General features: G+C 38.8%; 1 protein-coding gene across 1 annotated transcript in view; it reads left to right on the forward strand.

The window, feature by feature from the left end:
- Positions 1-13,663, forward strand: part of LOC149006852 (glycine-rich protein) — a 30,107-nt gene extending 16,444 nt beyond the window's left edge. Inside the window, exons 3-13 of the mRNA XM_089164719.1 lie at positions 334-399; positions 502-580; positions 707-786; positions 874-897; positions 1,082-1,206; positions 4,245-4,461; positions 4,623-4,676; positions 8,300-8,346; positions 11,524-11,608; positions 12,573-12,636; positions 12,749-13,663. Coding sequence (XP_089020845.1) covers positions 334-399; positions 502-580; positions 707-786; positions 874-897; positions 1,082-1,206; positions 4,245-4,461; positions 4,623-4,676; positions 8,300-8,346; positions 11,524-11,608; positions 12,573-12,636; positions 12,749-12,861 — 954 coding nt within the window. The 3' untranslated portion in view covers positions 12,862-13,663. The remainder of the gene's footprint in view (positions 1-333; positions 400-501; positions 581-706; positions 787-873; positions 898-1,081; positions 1,207-4,244; positions 4,462-4,622; positions 4,677-8,299; positions 8,347-11,523; positions 11,609-12,572; positions 12,637-12,748) is intronic.
- The last annotated feature ends 649 nt before the right edge of the window (positions 13,664-14,312 follow it).

Genomic DNA, 14,312 nt, shown 5'->3' on the forward strand with positions numbered 1-14,312 from the left:
CACCTAAGTTTTTCATTTTCACCTGGTCGGAGTTTCCCTCGAATTTTTTTCTATGGATGAATCCATCGTTTGATATTTTAGTATCTGATCACTGTTTCACTTTTCTTCCTTTCTCCTTTTTTGGCATTGTTCAACTCTTAGAACCCATTGAACTTCAGGTCCTATATTAGGGCATTATGTATTTGTGAGATGGGAATAGACTATCCTCATTTCTTTCTTGCTTACTTTTTATTTTTATTCTCTCTCTCTCTCTAAAGTATAGCTTCTTGTACTATCTTAAATTTATTTCCTTGCGTTCTGAAAATTTGTTGTGATTTTGTGTTTATCCAATAGCCCTGCGAAGTTGCTTGTTATAGCCGCAACGAAGGTGGGGATGTTTCCTTTGATGACTGCAGCCTTGTAAGTCCTCCGTGGTCCTGTAGGCAACGAACTTTCTTATTTATTGCCCTGCATGCTGATGCTTAACATATCTAACTCAGACTTTGGTATTGACATTGTTAGAGACTTTTTAAGCGTCTTATCACAGAAGACGTTGGAGCTGACTTGAATCAAGGGTTTGAATCTTTTATTGATAAAAAAGGTATGCCAAACAAAAAGTAGCTTTTGGAGGAAAGTGGCCAGAAAGACATTTATGGTCAACTTTTTTACTCAAGGGGTTTTGGGCTTGAGTCTAATTTATGCAGGAAACTCTGTTCTTCTTAATCAGAATTGCCCTGCCAAGGGTTTGGTGACCTACTTGATTGCATCAGAGACAAAAGGATCCCGCTCCAAAATATTCATTTTGTGGTAAGCATCTTATTAGTCTTGCTGCATGTGTTGGAGAGGCATTTAGTTGAGTTTCTAATAGATGCTTTCTTTGTCTCTGTTTTGCAGACTTTTCGCAACAATCTTAATAAGGTAATTATCAACCTTTTCGTTTAATGTCCCCCCTTCTGATATTAACCTCATTGTAATTTATTTTCCATTTGATTGAATGCAAAAAATTTCTGTGCAGTTCTCCAACTGTATCTCTTGATGTATTGAGAGTATTATCTTGATTACTGATTCAGTATTGTATGTGCATATTTTATTATTTTTGCAGATATTGGCTACTGCTTATAATAGGCATGAGCCATGGGAAATGGGGGTGCACAAGAGAAATCATGTAGTTTACCTTGATGTGCACAAACTTCCAGAAAGGCCACAAAGTGAACTAGATCGTCGAAGGTATCACTCATTTCATATATAGTGGTTTTTACTTTTTAATGGCTATTATTAACAGGTTAGGCATAGTTGGAGCTTGGAGAGCTTTTCCTGTGTCTATATTTGGTCCTCTTTAAGTATTGAAGTATTGAACTGATTGGCCTGACTTAATCACAAAGACCAACCAAAAAACTGTTTTACATGCCCAAAGCAGTGCCGGGTTTTCAGAGTGTTCTGAAAATTTTACATTGGCCTTCTTGTTCTTATAAAGTGAAAAATGACCATGCTGGCTTGATGCCAGAAATGATGTGGTTTACCTTGATATGCACGAACTTCCAGAAGGGCCACAAAGTATCATTGACGGTATCATCCAATTTGTATCGTCTTGCTTGGAAAATATAAATTCTATTATTTAAGCAGAACAAACAGGGTCTTGTGGTGGTAGTGTTTTCTCTGCTTGTGTGGAAGCCTTCGGCACCAGGTTTACCCTTTTATAGTCCTCTTTAGAATTGAACTCATTGGTGTGGTGTAGTCATAAAGGCCATCTTAAAACTATTATAAATGCCTGAAGCAGTGTTTGGTTTTCATAGTGCTATGAAAACTTTGAGTTGGCCTGTTAAAACTCAAAATTTGACCATGTTGGGTTTGATGCCATAATTATTATTCTCTGAGGAAAACCTGAAGGCCGTCTGGGCTTAGTGGCATCTAGACTTGCCACGTGGAATATATTGATGGTTGTGTTTGGATTCATGGGATGGATGAGCCTGCATTTGTTTCACTGGTCAAATTTCAGCCTGAAATGAGCACGAGAAATGGTTAGAAATGATTTTGAATTTTCATAAAGTTACCATAATGTCGTGAGAAAAATCTAAGTCTGAACAAGACTTGGTGCAATTTTGCTATGGAAACTTTCCACCCCTAACTGTGCAACCAGATTTGAGAGCTATGGTTGTTTTTGATGGATATCGTTACGTCTACTTGGCTGTTTTTGATAAAAGGGAGACTATGAGGAACAGGTCGGATCCAGAATTCTTCACCATTTATACTGATACTGATACAGTTTGTCCGGATTGGACGCCCTTCCCCAATTAAAGATTTTGATACCGTTTCTGGAACTATTTTTCCCCTCAGTTTTGTTTGTAAACTGATCTCTGATATGATTTTCTGATACTGATTCTTGAATTGATATCAAAGCGAAACAATAAATATATTTATGTTCGATTTAAAATTTTAAGTTAGAAACTACAGAAGAAAACAGATATAAATTAACAGCAAGAGAAATTGCTCAGTTTTGAGCACCAGACCCCCTGCATTGGACCTCCAGCCAATTGAGGCTAAGCCTCAACTGAATGCTGGTTTGGCCTGTGGGGCTTTACCTTTGAACTTGTATTTCTCCCTATCTCACAGCTCCACCATCAGAATTGTGTCAAAATTTTCAGCAGTCCTCCATACAAGCACCATTCCATCCAAGTTTGGTTCCATTCCACTGGCTTGTTTGGTATTTATACATATCTTCATAATTCTTAATTTCATCACCTGTTGGATACTTGTGACCTGGTTGGTCTAATCAACCCTTGTTTGAGGACATGGCTTAGCTAATCTAGGTCTGTACTTGCCTATTTCAGCTCCTGTTCTTGATATAAACTTTGCGTTTGAGTTGAACCCTAAAGCCTAGTTTCGGCCCTAGTGTGCACCCTGCTGGTTGGTTGCTTGATTGTTGTAGGTTATTTAAGGAAGCGAAAGTATGCCCACCAATAAGGCAATAACTCTCTCCTTTCACCCACACGTACTCCCCCCGGGTTACTTGGCAATGGTCATTCATTTGGAAGTCTGTAAATCCGATCCCTACTACCAAAATGTCTCTGTAATCTATGAACAGGATCTACCATAATATGTTCTGCTTGACGAGGTTTCTTATGTGCAGATCAATCTCCAGCTTTCAATTGTTCTAAGCATTATGGTGACCATTAAAACAAATCCTTCAAATCGTCTTGACATACTGATTGTTGTTTTGAGCAACGTGGCACCTATTCGGTTGTGGGCTTTGTCATTTGCATGCAAAGTGCATATCACATTTGGTGTCGGGAATTGGTTTCGCTTAAATTTTTGCTTCTTTCTAGTTACAGTTTCCCAGACACCTTATCTAATGTATGCCTTCAGGTCAATACCAGTACTTGAAAGCGTATCAGATGGTGCTAATATGTCACACTTGGCTCATGTATTAAATTAAAAGACCCACGTCACCCACCATTCACCTGAGAGATGTAAACCGTATGATCTTAAGCTTTCTTTGGAGGTTTTTATTTATCCTGTTGAGAGCATGATAACATTTAATTGTTACCAGATCGCTATCAGTCTGGCCAGGCGGGTGAGTGTATGCCAGGTTGACTGATCTAACAGCCATCTGCAAAGAAAAATGTCAGAACTCAGGAAGTACCCAAAAACGAGTCGTGGAACAAAATTACGAACATATTATTATATTATATTTTATTATTAATGTGAAATAGTATCCACAAAACATCCTCACTTTCAACTTACTTCTCCTAATTTCAGGCTGAAATTTGATCAATGAGATGGGTTTTGGATCCATGTTGGTCATGTGGTAAGTTGGTGGTGACATAATTCTATACACGCTCCCCCCAAGCAAAAAGAAAAGTAAAAAAGTAAAAATAGAATTATAATTCCCTCTGCTGCACATCACACGATGTGCAGAGAGATCTCTAGGGGGGTGATTAAATATTTAGGACAACTTACGCATTGTGAGTGATAAACTGGCTTACCTGATCAGACATGAGGCTACACAACCTGCCCTTAATATCTGTCACTCTGATCTACAGCTTTATCTTGATTCAATATTTGACTGTGCAATCTATGCCTCTTAATTTCTGTCGCTCTGATCCACAGCTTTATGCTGATTCAGTATTGTGCTTATATTGTAGTTCTTTTTCCTTCCTGACGGACCTGACCAACTTCACCTATATGTCTGTAGCTTCTTTCTTTAACTTATTTACTTAAAAGTATGTCATCCATAATTACCTTCTTATAATTTGATGTTGAATTAGATGCTATTGGGGCTATTGTTTCGAAAATCTTGCAACGGAAGATTCCAGAAGATCTGATGGCGAGGGGATAAATGGTGTAGATGCAAATGTTGAGTTCTGTTCTGTGATCAAAACTAAACTAGGAGCTCATCGTATTATTATGGGTGCTGAGATGGATTGCTGTGATTCCACTGATGATGGAAGGAGATTCTATATTGAGTTGAAGACAAGTCGTGAGGTAACTGTTGTCTGATATCAGTTGTGTTGATGTGAAAGTAACTCATTTTTTTCATTCTTAGCGTGCCAGTTCTGTAACTCACTAATAGAAAAAGAGTTTGGACATATATAGCTTCTCTCTTTTTTTTTTTTGGTTTTAAACTTCATTTATATTTGGTACAGTTGGATTATCATACTGAAGAAAGATATGAAAGAGAGAAACTTCTCAAGTTTTGGGTACGTTTTACTTGCAGTTATAGTTATGGATATATTTGCTTACCCTGTTGCAGTTTCCTCTTCTTCCTTTCTTTAAATATATTTACAGATTTAGTGGGTTATTATTAACGTCACCGAGTTGATTTACTTGGTTACTATTTGATCAATCTTCTATTTTTCTTTCTTGTCACCATCACCACCACATCTTTCTGTTTTGTAACTTTACTAGTGGAAGAAAATTTAATAGTTGATGTCCTGTTGGTGTAACTCATTACCATTTTTCTTTTTTCCTTTTCATTTTTTTCTAATGAGGAGATGATTGGAAGTTGGCAAAAGGTTCCCTGGTCTGCACGAACTGTGTTACTTACCTATTCTATACACGTAGTTTTTTTTTTTTTTTGGGTAAATATTCTATAGTTATTCCCTGTGGATAAGTGATCTGATAACTCTGACAGCTTTTTGGAAAATGATTTGGGAGGGTCATGTGTCCGATTAAATAATTTACACTTCTATGTATGCGATGCATCATCCTGCTAGTTATTACCATATTTTCTCTCTTTTATTCTTTATATGTCATGGATTGACAGTTGGCAAATGGTTCCCTGGTCTGCACTGGCCATATAACTTTCTGGTCTGTGTACATAGTTGCTATCTAAAAATTCCAACCGTTTCCCGTTTGTTAAACGATGTGATTCGCCATGCTTCAGATTAAACCATTATCTTTCCTCATACGCAGTGTGGCATGCTGTGCAGTGTGGTGCCCTCCAACGTGCTAAGGCACTTGAGGGACACCTATGTAAGGTGACAAGGCCCTGCCAAGGCATCTAATTCTTGCAGCAATTTGCCAGTATGTATCTAGCAATATCATTATGACATTACAACATCATTATGTTGAAAACAGCATTGCTTACTCTCTCCTTTTTTTTTTTTGGTGTGGGGGGGGGGGGTTTCTTTAACATAAAGTAACCAACAGAATTGAACTTGTGCAATTTCATGTCCTTAAATAGATCCATATAGAAATCTCCTTTTCTTTTTTTTTGGATGAATAAATAAATTACACGACGAGAAGAATGTACATAGGGTGGAAACCGGGGGGAGCCGGCCTTTAAGAGGGAGACCGGAAAGAGGAGTTGAGACCCTAGGAGACAACCAAGCTTGTTCCTTAGGGTGTCAACAATTGGGGAATGGAGATAAGACTAAAGCCTAGAAGAAACAGCAAAGCAGATGGCATTGCAAATCATATCAATGGAATGGGATGTGGAAGTTCATCTTTTGAGGTTGCGCTCCAACAACAGGTGGTGGATAGTGGCACTAAAGATCATCTTATTGACCCCGTCACAAATGGAGGAGGCAGAAAATTTTCTGAGTATCCAAGGCTAATCTCGAGCAAAATCAATGGAGTGTCTTGACCGGGTCCAAATGCATGCAAGGGCTTTATCCCAGAGAGGGCAGGAAAAAGTGCAGGTTAAGAAAATGTGATCAAGTTCCTTTGAACCGTTCCAACAAAGGGTGTAGATTGGGTTGAGTGGGATGTGGCAGCTAATGAGGAAGGATTAGGTCGAGAGGCCAAGGTTGAAGGCTCCCCAAGGGGTAAGAGAGTTGCGAGGGATGTGACCTTTGAACTAGACCAAGGGCCTCAAGGGACTTGGGGGGAAGGGGATCTGAGTGGGTTCAGGCCAAAGAAACAAAGAAGGCTTTGGTAGGGGAAGAGGTCTAGATGGTAAGGTCACGGGGAATGTCCAAGAGGAGAGGGAGGGAGGGAGGACCAACCAAACTTGTGTGAGACTAGGGTGGGGGAGAGGGGACTAGGTGCCGTCGGTGATGAACATGAAGAGGGGGTTGATTTTGGAAGGCGGGACTCATAAGGGTGCGGGGGACTAGGAGGGTGCCACAAGTCTAGCTAGAAGGAGATAGAAGAACTAATGGAGATCTGGGTGGAGATGGCTGAGAGGGCAAGTGGTTTCAAGAGAAAAAGTTTTATCTAGATCCACGAGGGGTTAGGATGTGAAGGAATAGTCCATATCGAGGCAAATTTGGGGAGGAAGGAGTAGATCTAGCTAACCCAAATGGAGTGGCAATCTTCCAAATGAGCTTAAAAAGGCAGGCCAGATTGACATCTTGGATTCTACGGATCCCCAAACTGCCCCAAATTTAGGGCGGCATACAGCCGACCAACAAATGTGTGAAGGAAGTAGGGAGACTCTTGGCCTCTTCAGAGAAAGGCACAGATGAGGGATTCCATAGCACGGATTATAGCTTTGGGGATGAAGAAGATACCACACTAGTAAAGGTAGGAGGATTGGAGGACCGAACGAATGAACACCAGTCTACCAACAAAGGAGAGGAGTTTTCCTTTCCAGAGCTATTTTTTTTTCTTTTGAATATGGTCAAGCATCAGGGTGCAATGTTGATTGGTGAGCCTACCACAGATGAGTGGAAGACTAAGGTAGACCACAGGGAAGGACTTGAGCCTAAAGCCAAAGAGCTACTAGAGGGTGGTTTCAACCGAGTTGAAGACACCTGGGAGAAAAAGGCAAGATTTGTTAAGGTTAACTCGGAGGCCAGAGAGGGACTCAAAGAGGGAGAGGGTTGAGAGAATGGAGGAGGTGGAAGAGTGGTCGGCTTTGGCGAAGATCATTAGGTTGTCAACAATGGCAAGATGGGTAAGCTTTAGGGACCTACACTTGGGGATGGGGAAGATGAGGAGCTGATCAGTATTGGACTGGAGAATACGGGAAATAACCTCTAGAGCAAGGGAGCACAAGGGGGGAGAGGGGGTGGCCTTGGCAGAGGCCGACGTGAGAAGGGAAGTAACCAACAGGAGAACCATTAATGATGATGGAAAGGTGGGCTGGAGATACATACTTGAATCCAGTGGACGAAGGAGTGGGGGAAACCCATAGCCAAGAGAACTTCATTGATAAAGTCCCAACAGATAAAGTCAAAAAGCTTTGTGGAGATCCACTTTTAGGAGAGCAGCCAGAGAAGGAGCGGCTCTATTGAAGCCCCTAACCCTCTCCACAGAAAGTAGGATATTTTTCGTGATGCTTCGGCAAGAGATGAAGGCGGATTGATTAGCACTCACAAGGGAAGGCATGAAGAACTCTGGCCAGAATATTATCCACTTATTGCATGGACCCATGATGTCCTTCTTAGATAGATCCTAAAAAAATCCCACTTATGCATGGACCCATGGTTCTCATCAATGCATAAACTTGTACACAATCCAAATAAGCTGTTAGAGACACTATAATTTGGAGGAGGGAAAATGTAAGACAAAAAATCAACCACCTAGGGATCCAGGCATCGGGAGGTGCCCTTCCTGTAAAGTTAGAATAGGAGGGTGCTGACCGTGCCGTCCTAATAAACCTGCTTGAATGCTAAGGTGGTGCCTCGATTACCATGCCTTAAATTTTTTTAATTGAAACTAAAATTGTGTGGTTTCCATTCATTTCTTTTTTGTCCTTCTAATTCTGTATTCACGATTTTTTCCTTAATTTGTCCTCGTTGTGCTTCTATCATTTCCAAAGGCTTCCTAATTTTAGGTTTTATGTCATTCAGTTTTTGCAGTCTTGAGTCCTCTTATTGGGCAATTTTTTATACTGTTGTTTATGAGGTTTATTATTTCTGTTTCAATGATGCAGATCCAGTCATTCTTGGCAGGCGTTCCTTACATTGTTATTGGATTTAGGTAAAGCATGTCTACTAATTCCATTAATTTCTGTTTCAAGTTAAGTACAGGCTTGGGATTCTAAACATTCCACAAAGCTGTTATGGCTATGCATTTGTCTCCTCTTTCCGCCGGGGGGTGGGGGGTGGGGACGTTCTCCAATTACCTTGGTGGTAGTAACATGTCCTTTGATTTGGCCTATAAGTCGACGAAGGTGTACAGTTTGTTGTGTGTGCTTACAATATATGATCACTCAACTGGAGAATAAGATGATGTGATATCCTCTGATGCGACCAAGGGTTTTAAAACCTTAGATCTAGGTCGTTTTGGTCCCACCCAAGTGCTTAATAACTTGAAAGAGTAACTTTGTTGGCACTTTCTATAAATATTTCCAAGTTTAACAGGGAACTGGCGAATCTTAATTAAGGGGGATTTATGGGTTTCTAGAAGCCTAAAAGGTCAGGTGTCAGAAACCCAAGTAACCATGTTTATTGTGAGACCTGAAGTAACTAGAATTCAAGAACAATTAATAGCAATAGATTAGGAATTCAGCTGATTGTGAAATTCTAATATGAAGTTAATAAAATATTAAGGAAGAACTCTTCGATAGAAGCGCTTGATCCAATTGTCGGATCTGAAGAAGCAGCGTATTGCAGGAATAAACTTAAAGTTCTAAAAACTATGTACTAATGTATCCCATCAAATACTGATGGATGGAGGTAAGATTCTGGCCAACAAGACTTCTTAGGTTATCAAAATCTCAAGCACACTTGGCGGTTAGATATAGATTAAGGACCAATGAAATTATCTTACTTGAGGTAGAACATCCAAAACATTGTAGATTGATTGAAGAGCTTAAGCTACTAAAGGCTTGTAACATATCAGATTCAAGTGTGTAATATGAACAGTAAAGAGAAACAGAACTACGGATAAACCACAGCTTAAAGATTCAAGAACTTGGTTTTGGGGCATCCAAAGCCCAGTTTCTGTGGGTACTGGATGTATACAATTAATGTAAAACATCAAGCTAATACAAAGATCTCTTGAAGATATCAAGTGGGTCTGGGGGCCATCTTGTTACTGCAAACAGTAGTTTATTTTACCCCATTGTTTGTTCACTGCTGTTGAGTATTTGTTTCAGTACTTAGGATCTGATACTCTGATTTGTGGGTTACTAAACAAATGCGAACAGTACATACTCTTAACAGGTTTCTTACCTGCTATGTTCATTCCCAGTGATCCTAGTGTTGGGTTAGGTTATTTTCTTGTTGGTACTGAGGTTGCTCAGTTTAAGACCCTTTCTTCTGAAAGTCATCCTAGAGGGGGGGGGTTGAATAGGTTGAGACTAGTGGTACTGCCTTGCCCTTGCTATTAATTAATAATAAAAAATTAAAGAAAATAAAGCAGGCAAAAAGTAGTAATACACAAGATTTATATTGGTTTGGTACAACTGAATCTACTCTAAACCTTTAGAAGGATTCCACTAGTATATCCCTTTCAGTATGGTGGATGGGGACACGACACCTTTTACGGCCTCTTGATCAAGGCAAGAGCACCTCTACAAAATCTTTGATTCAAGGCAAGAACATCCATCAATAAGAAATTGAAGAAAAATAAAATTGTAAGTACCTCAAGGTGTGGCACAAACCCCTTGTATTGATGAATGAAGCAATCTCTTCAATGGTCCCCAACCTCCAAGAATCTACCTTGAGATCAACACCTCAATCTTCTTGTGAAAGTGGATTAATCTCTAAAGAGATTTGGATATTAGGGAGACTAGGTGGCTAGAGCAAAAGCACACTTATGACAGAAAAATTCACTTTGGAATTTGTGCTTTAGAGAGCCATTAAGATCCCTACTTATGGCCAAAAAGTTGGGTTTGAAATGAGTCCAATGGATAGAAAATGGTCACATTTTTTAACTCATGATCAACTTGTGTATTCCAACGGTCGATCGGCTCAATGTAGCCATTTGTATATAGCCATTGGAGTGCCAGCTGGACGGTTGATCCACAACAAAGTTTAGAATCTTATTTCTTCTCGGCATCTTGACATGGTCGATACAGCAAATATTCGAGGTTTCACTGAAATTTTGGCAAAACATGGTACAACGGTGTACCATGTTTCGATGGGTTTTTGGTTCCCATTTTTTGTGTACAGACTAATTTGATACCAATAAATACAATGACAATGTTATTAATTATTATTATTATTATTATTATTATTATTATTATTATTATTATTATTTTTATTTTTTAACTAAAAAACCTAATACAAAGTGGTATTCTTAATTTGCACATGCTCAACTATATACGGACAAAACTGGATAGTGTATTTTCACAAATGTAAGCGTGGATATACAAGAGAACATTGAGACTTCCATTCAAATGCAAGAGCAAATATTGAGAAGTAGTCAACCTTAATTACACAAATAGATTGTTTGATCTTTGTTATGTGTCTGTGATCATCAAAATCTCACAAGGATAACTGGTTCATTACCCTAACATCCTCTTCTGGTTCTGTTTGTGATCTGCATCAACCTTAAACTTGACCAGTCTCTGGGCTAGAATTCATGCTAATACAAGGGATATGAGGGCTTTTGGACTACAAATTTACATCAGTAAACCTGATAATCAAACATCAGTCAATGTTCCTGGCAGGGTATGGATAAAGATAAATATGCAAAGAGTAATGGTTATCTTTACTTCTGGTGTTTAGAAGGGTTACATTTTTTCCTTTTTATTTATTATTATTTTTTTTGGGGGGGGGGGGGGGGGAGGGGGGAAGTGTGTTTTAGCAGGGGAACCAGGGTTGTAATAGGAATAGTTGTAACTCTTCTCGTTTTCTATATTATAATTCGAATTTGTAATATGAAAGTTATCATCACCATTTCTCCTGTGAATTTCCTTTGGAAGGTTCACATGTATACTTTCCTGAAAAGTTTTAAGACAGATCTTCTGCCCCTCACGTGATCCTTAAAAGGTCGGGCTTCTGCTAGATCACTAACCTTCCTTATTGGTGGATGGGGCTACGCAAGTTGTCCATGTTGGGTGCAAGGATTTCTTCTATTTAAACTTGTAATGTCACATTTTATGTGCATTGAAATGTCAGCCATCATCTGCTCTGCATCTACGTGTTTTCCTCCTTATCTGTGTTTGGTAAAGCATTCTGGTTGACAGCTTCTTGTCTGTGAATAAAGGGATGATGCGGGACGACTTGTCCGGACAGAAAGGCTGAGAACCAAAGATATAACACAAAGAATAAAGATGAAAGGCTATTGGCAGGTATGGAAGTTTTCTTACTTGCAAGGGTCCCCACACACAAACACCTAGGCATGGAGAAGCTGGATTGATCCCATTTTGTGCTGTCTGCCTAGTGAAACAATTACAGAAACTCTGTTTGTATGTTCTCGTGTACAAGATCTTCCATTTTCAGCCATGTTTAGACCATTACTACAGAACTGGCATATTTTCTAATTATGGCTGCAAAGTTTTTCCGTGCCCTTTTTACCCAGAGCACCTATGGTATGGCCTATGGTATGGCCTATGGGCCATTTTATCTATAATGGCCATGATACAATTCATCTAGATCCCAAATCCATGTCATTATGTCACCATGATAAAATTCAAACATATGTGACATCTTCACCTTTGCTTTAGTGGAAAGCTGCATTCATGGTTGGCACATGGTTGAAATATTCCACCTTTTGTGTGGGTTATTCGTCCAGTGGTTAGGCTGCCAGTTCTTCAGTCGACATGTTGAAAAACTATTAGGGAAAGATCCCCATCATCGGTGTCCTCTTCGTTAGATTTCTTTTCTTCTTTTAATGGTTAGAACACATGATAAAATGATAACTTTCTGAAGGTCCTGAATCTTTTGCCCATCCCAAGAAAACCATGGCCTCTGAATATGCTGAACTCGTTTAAGATTGTTGACAAATCTAAAACGTCTACTTTTTACCCTTTTAGAGTCATACCAATCCATAGATGGTTTTGTACCAGGCTCTTCAAATATTGACTTGCTCTAGGAAAGTCAATTGGTCTAATAATGTAAACGTTGCTGAATTATGTATTTATGTAAAAAAATTTCCTTTCTAAGGTAAACTTTCCAAAAGTCCCTACCATGACTCTATGAGAAGGGTTGTCAGTTTTAGCCATGGTAACTGTATGGCAGACTGAAAATCAGTTTTACGGTGTTTCTTGGAATCATTTGAAATTCTGTATTGGTTTAATGTGAATTTATTGGTAGGGAGGAGTCTGCTTGGCGTTTGCTGATGAAGTATTATGCTGGCTCTATGGGACGGTTAAAGAGAGTTGAGTTTTGAACCTCTTAAGCTCTTTGTTTTATTTTCTTTTATTTATAAATTTGTCTTGGCCCTGTGTTTTATCTTTGGCTGATAGAATGACAATATCTTGTGGCTCCAGATGAAGATTATATCTTGCAGTTTGCTCCTCCTTTCAACCGTTTAGTACTTCTGCAAGCCCAATCTTGCCCAGATGTGATCACAGACCATGTAAAAGCTACTGAAAGCACATGAAAACAATTTTAAAAACTCTGTTTATACATGTGCTCTGCCCAAAGGAAGTTTTATATTTTTCCTTTATTAGCTCTTTGAGCCTTTTCACTTGGAACTGCCTGCCATTCATAAAGGCCTTGTTAGGTTACAAGTGAATAAAATTTTTATTGGTAATGGGCAGTCATGTGAATATGTAATGTGAACAAAAAAAGAATAATTAGGCATTTCTATTTATTATAATCTTTTTCTTTTAATGGAGGAATTGAGCATTTTGACAGTTATGTAGATAAGATTACAGAAGACCATATTAGATCAAATAAGATTAGCCTGTAATCTGGGCATGGTATGGTTTTGGAAATGGTTATTTTCAGAATCCAATATTGTATTCGAAGGGATCTGCATTCTATTTTGACCTCCTATTGGTCTCTTTAGTGTAATATATTATGTGTGAGTTATAACAAGACTAACACAAGGTTGTTACTATTGCATCTCTTCTTTATGCGTGACCCAAGAAAAAGAGAAAAAAAATTAAATTTACACAGTTACATGTCTAGATAGTGACCACCTTGTCTTAAAGAAATTTAGTCATTCACTAACTCGTGATAAAACCGGTCTAGGCAACTCATGATGAATGTCTTGGTACTCATTTCCATCAAGCACTTAGGAATCTATTTCGTCTCTGGACAACCAGATTTCTGTTAGGTTGAGCATTAGCGGATGTTCTTCGGCCAAGGTTTGCACGGAGTGTTCTCTAGTTGTTTCCATCTGCTCCCATTTTGCCGGTGCCTCGTTGAGAGTGAGAATGACTGGAATTATAAGATTGAATAAATCTATTCACCATGGGGTACATCTGCAAAGATGTTTCTGTAGTCTAATCTATCATGGGCAAGGTTTAAAGTATCCCACGATACCATATGATACTAGTTGATACGTATTCATATTTAACCCAATCGATACGATACATTTCGATACCTTTCTCCATTGAATTACACTAAAATGTATTAGCCAGAGCGATAGAATACTCGATACAGGATGATACTATCTCTTAAAATCACCTAACTGATACGATATTCGATACCGATACTTTAAACCTTGATCATGGGAACTTATCAATCATTCAGATGTTGTGAGGCGTTTGTATGGAGGTCACTAAAGTTTGGGTTTACAAAATTAATCAAAACATTGTCTCTTTCTCTCCTTTACGTTTTTACCCTTAAAATAGTTTAAAATTCCTCTTGGACATTTTTATTTTGATCCATATCTTTCACCTACCATCCATGGCTACTCCTCGTCGCTCCCTCCTGTGTGGCTTGGTTCACTCTTTTGATGACCACCATTTTATCAAATTTTAAATTCTTAACAAAAATAAGTGTTAGGAACCCAAACACCGAAACAGTCAAATGGAAATTTGTTTCAACTTTCTGCAAACAAATAGCCTATAGTCTTCAAGTTTGTCACTCTCTCTATTTTTT

This window comes from Hakea prostrata, chromosome 8, assembly GCF_041222555.1.
Source record: "Hakea prostrata isolate BN-2017 chromosome 8, UWA_Hpros_2, whole genome shotgun sequence".
In the NCBI taxonomy this organism is placed as follows: domain Eukaryota; kingdom Viridiplantae; phylum Streptophyta; class Magnoliopsida; order Proteales; family Proteaceae; genus Hakea; species Hakea prostrata.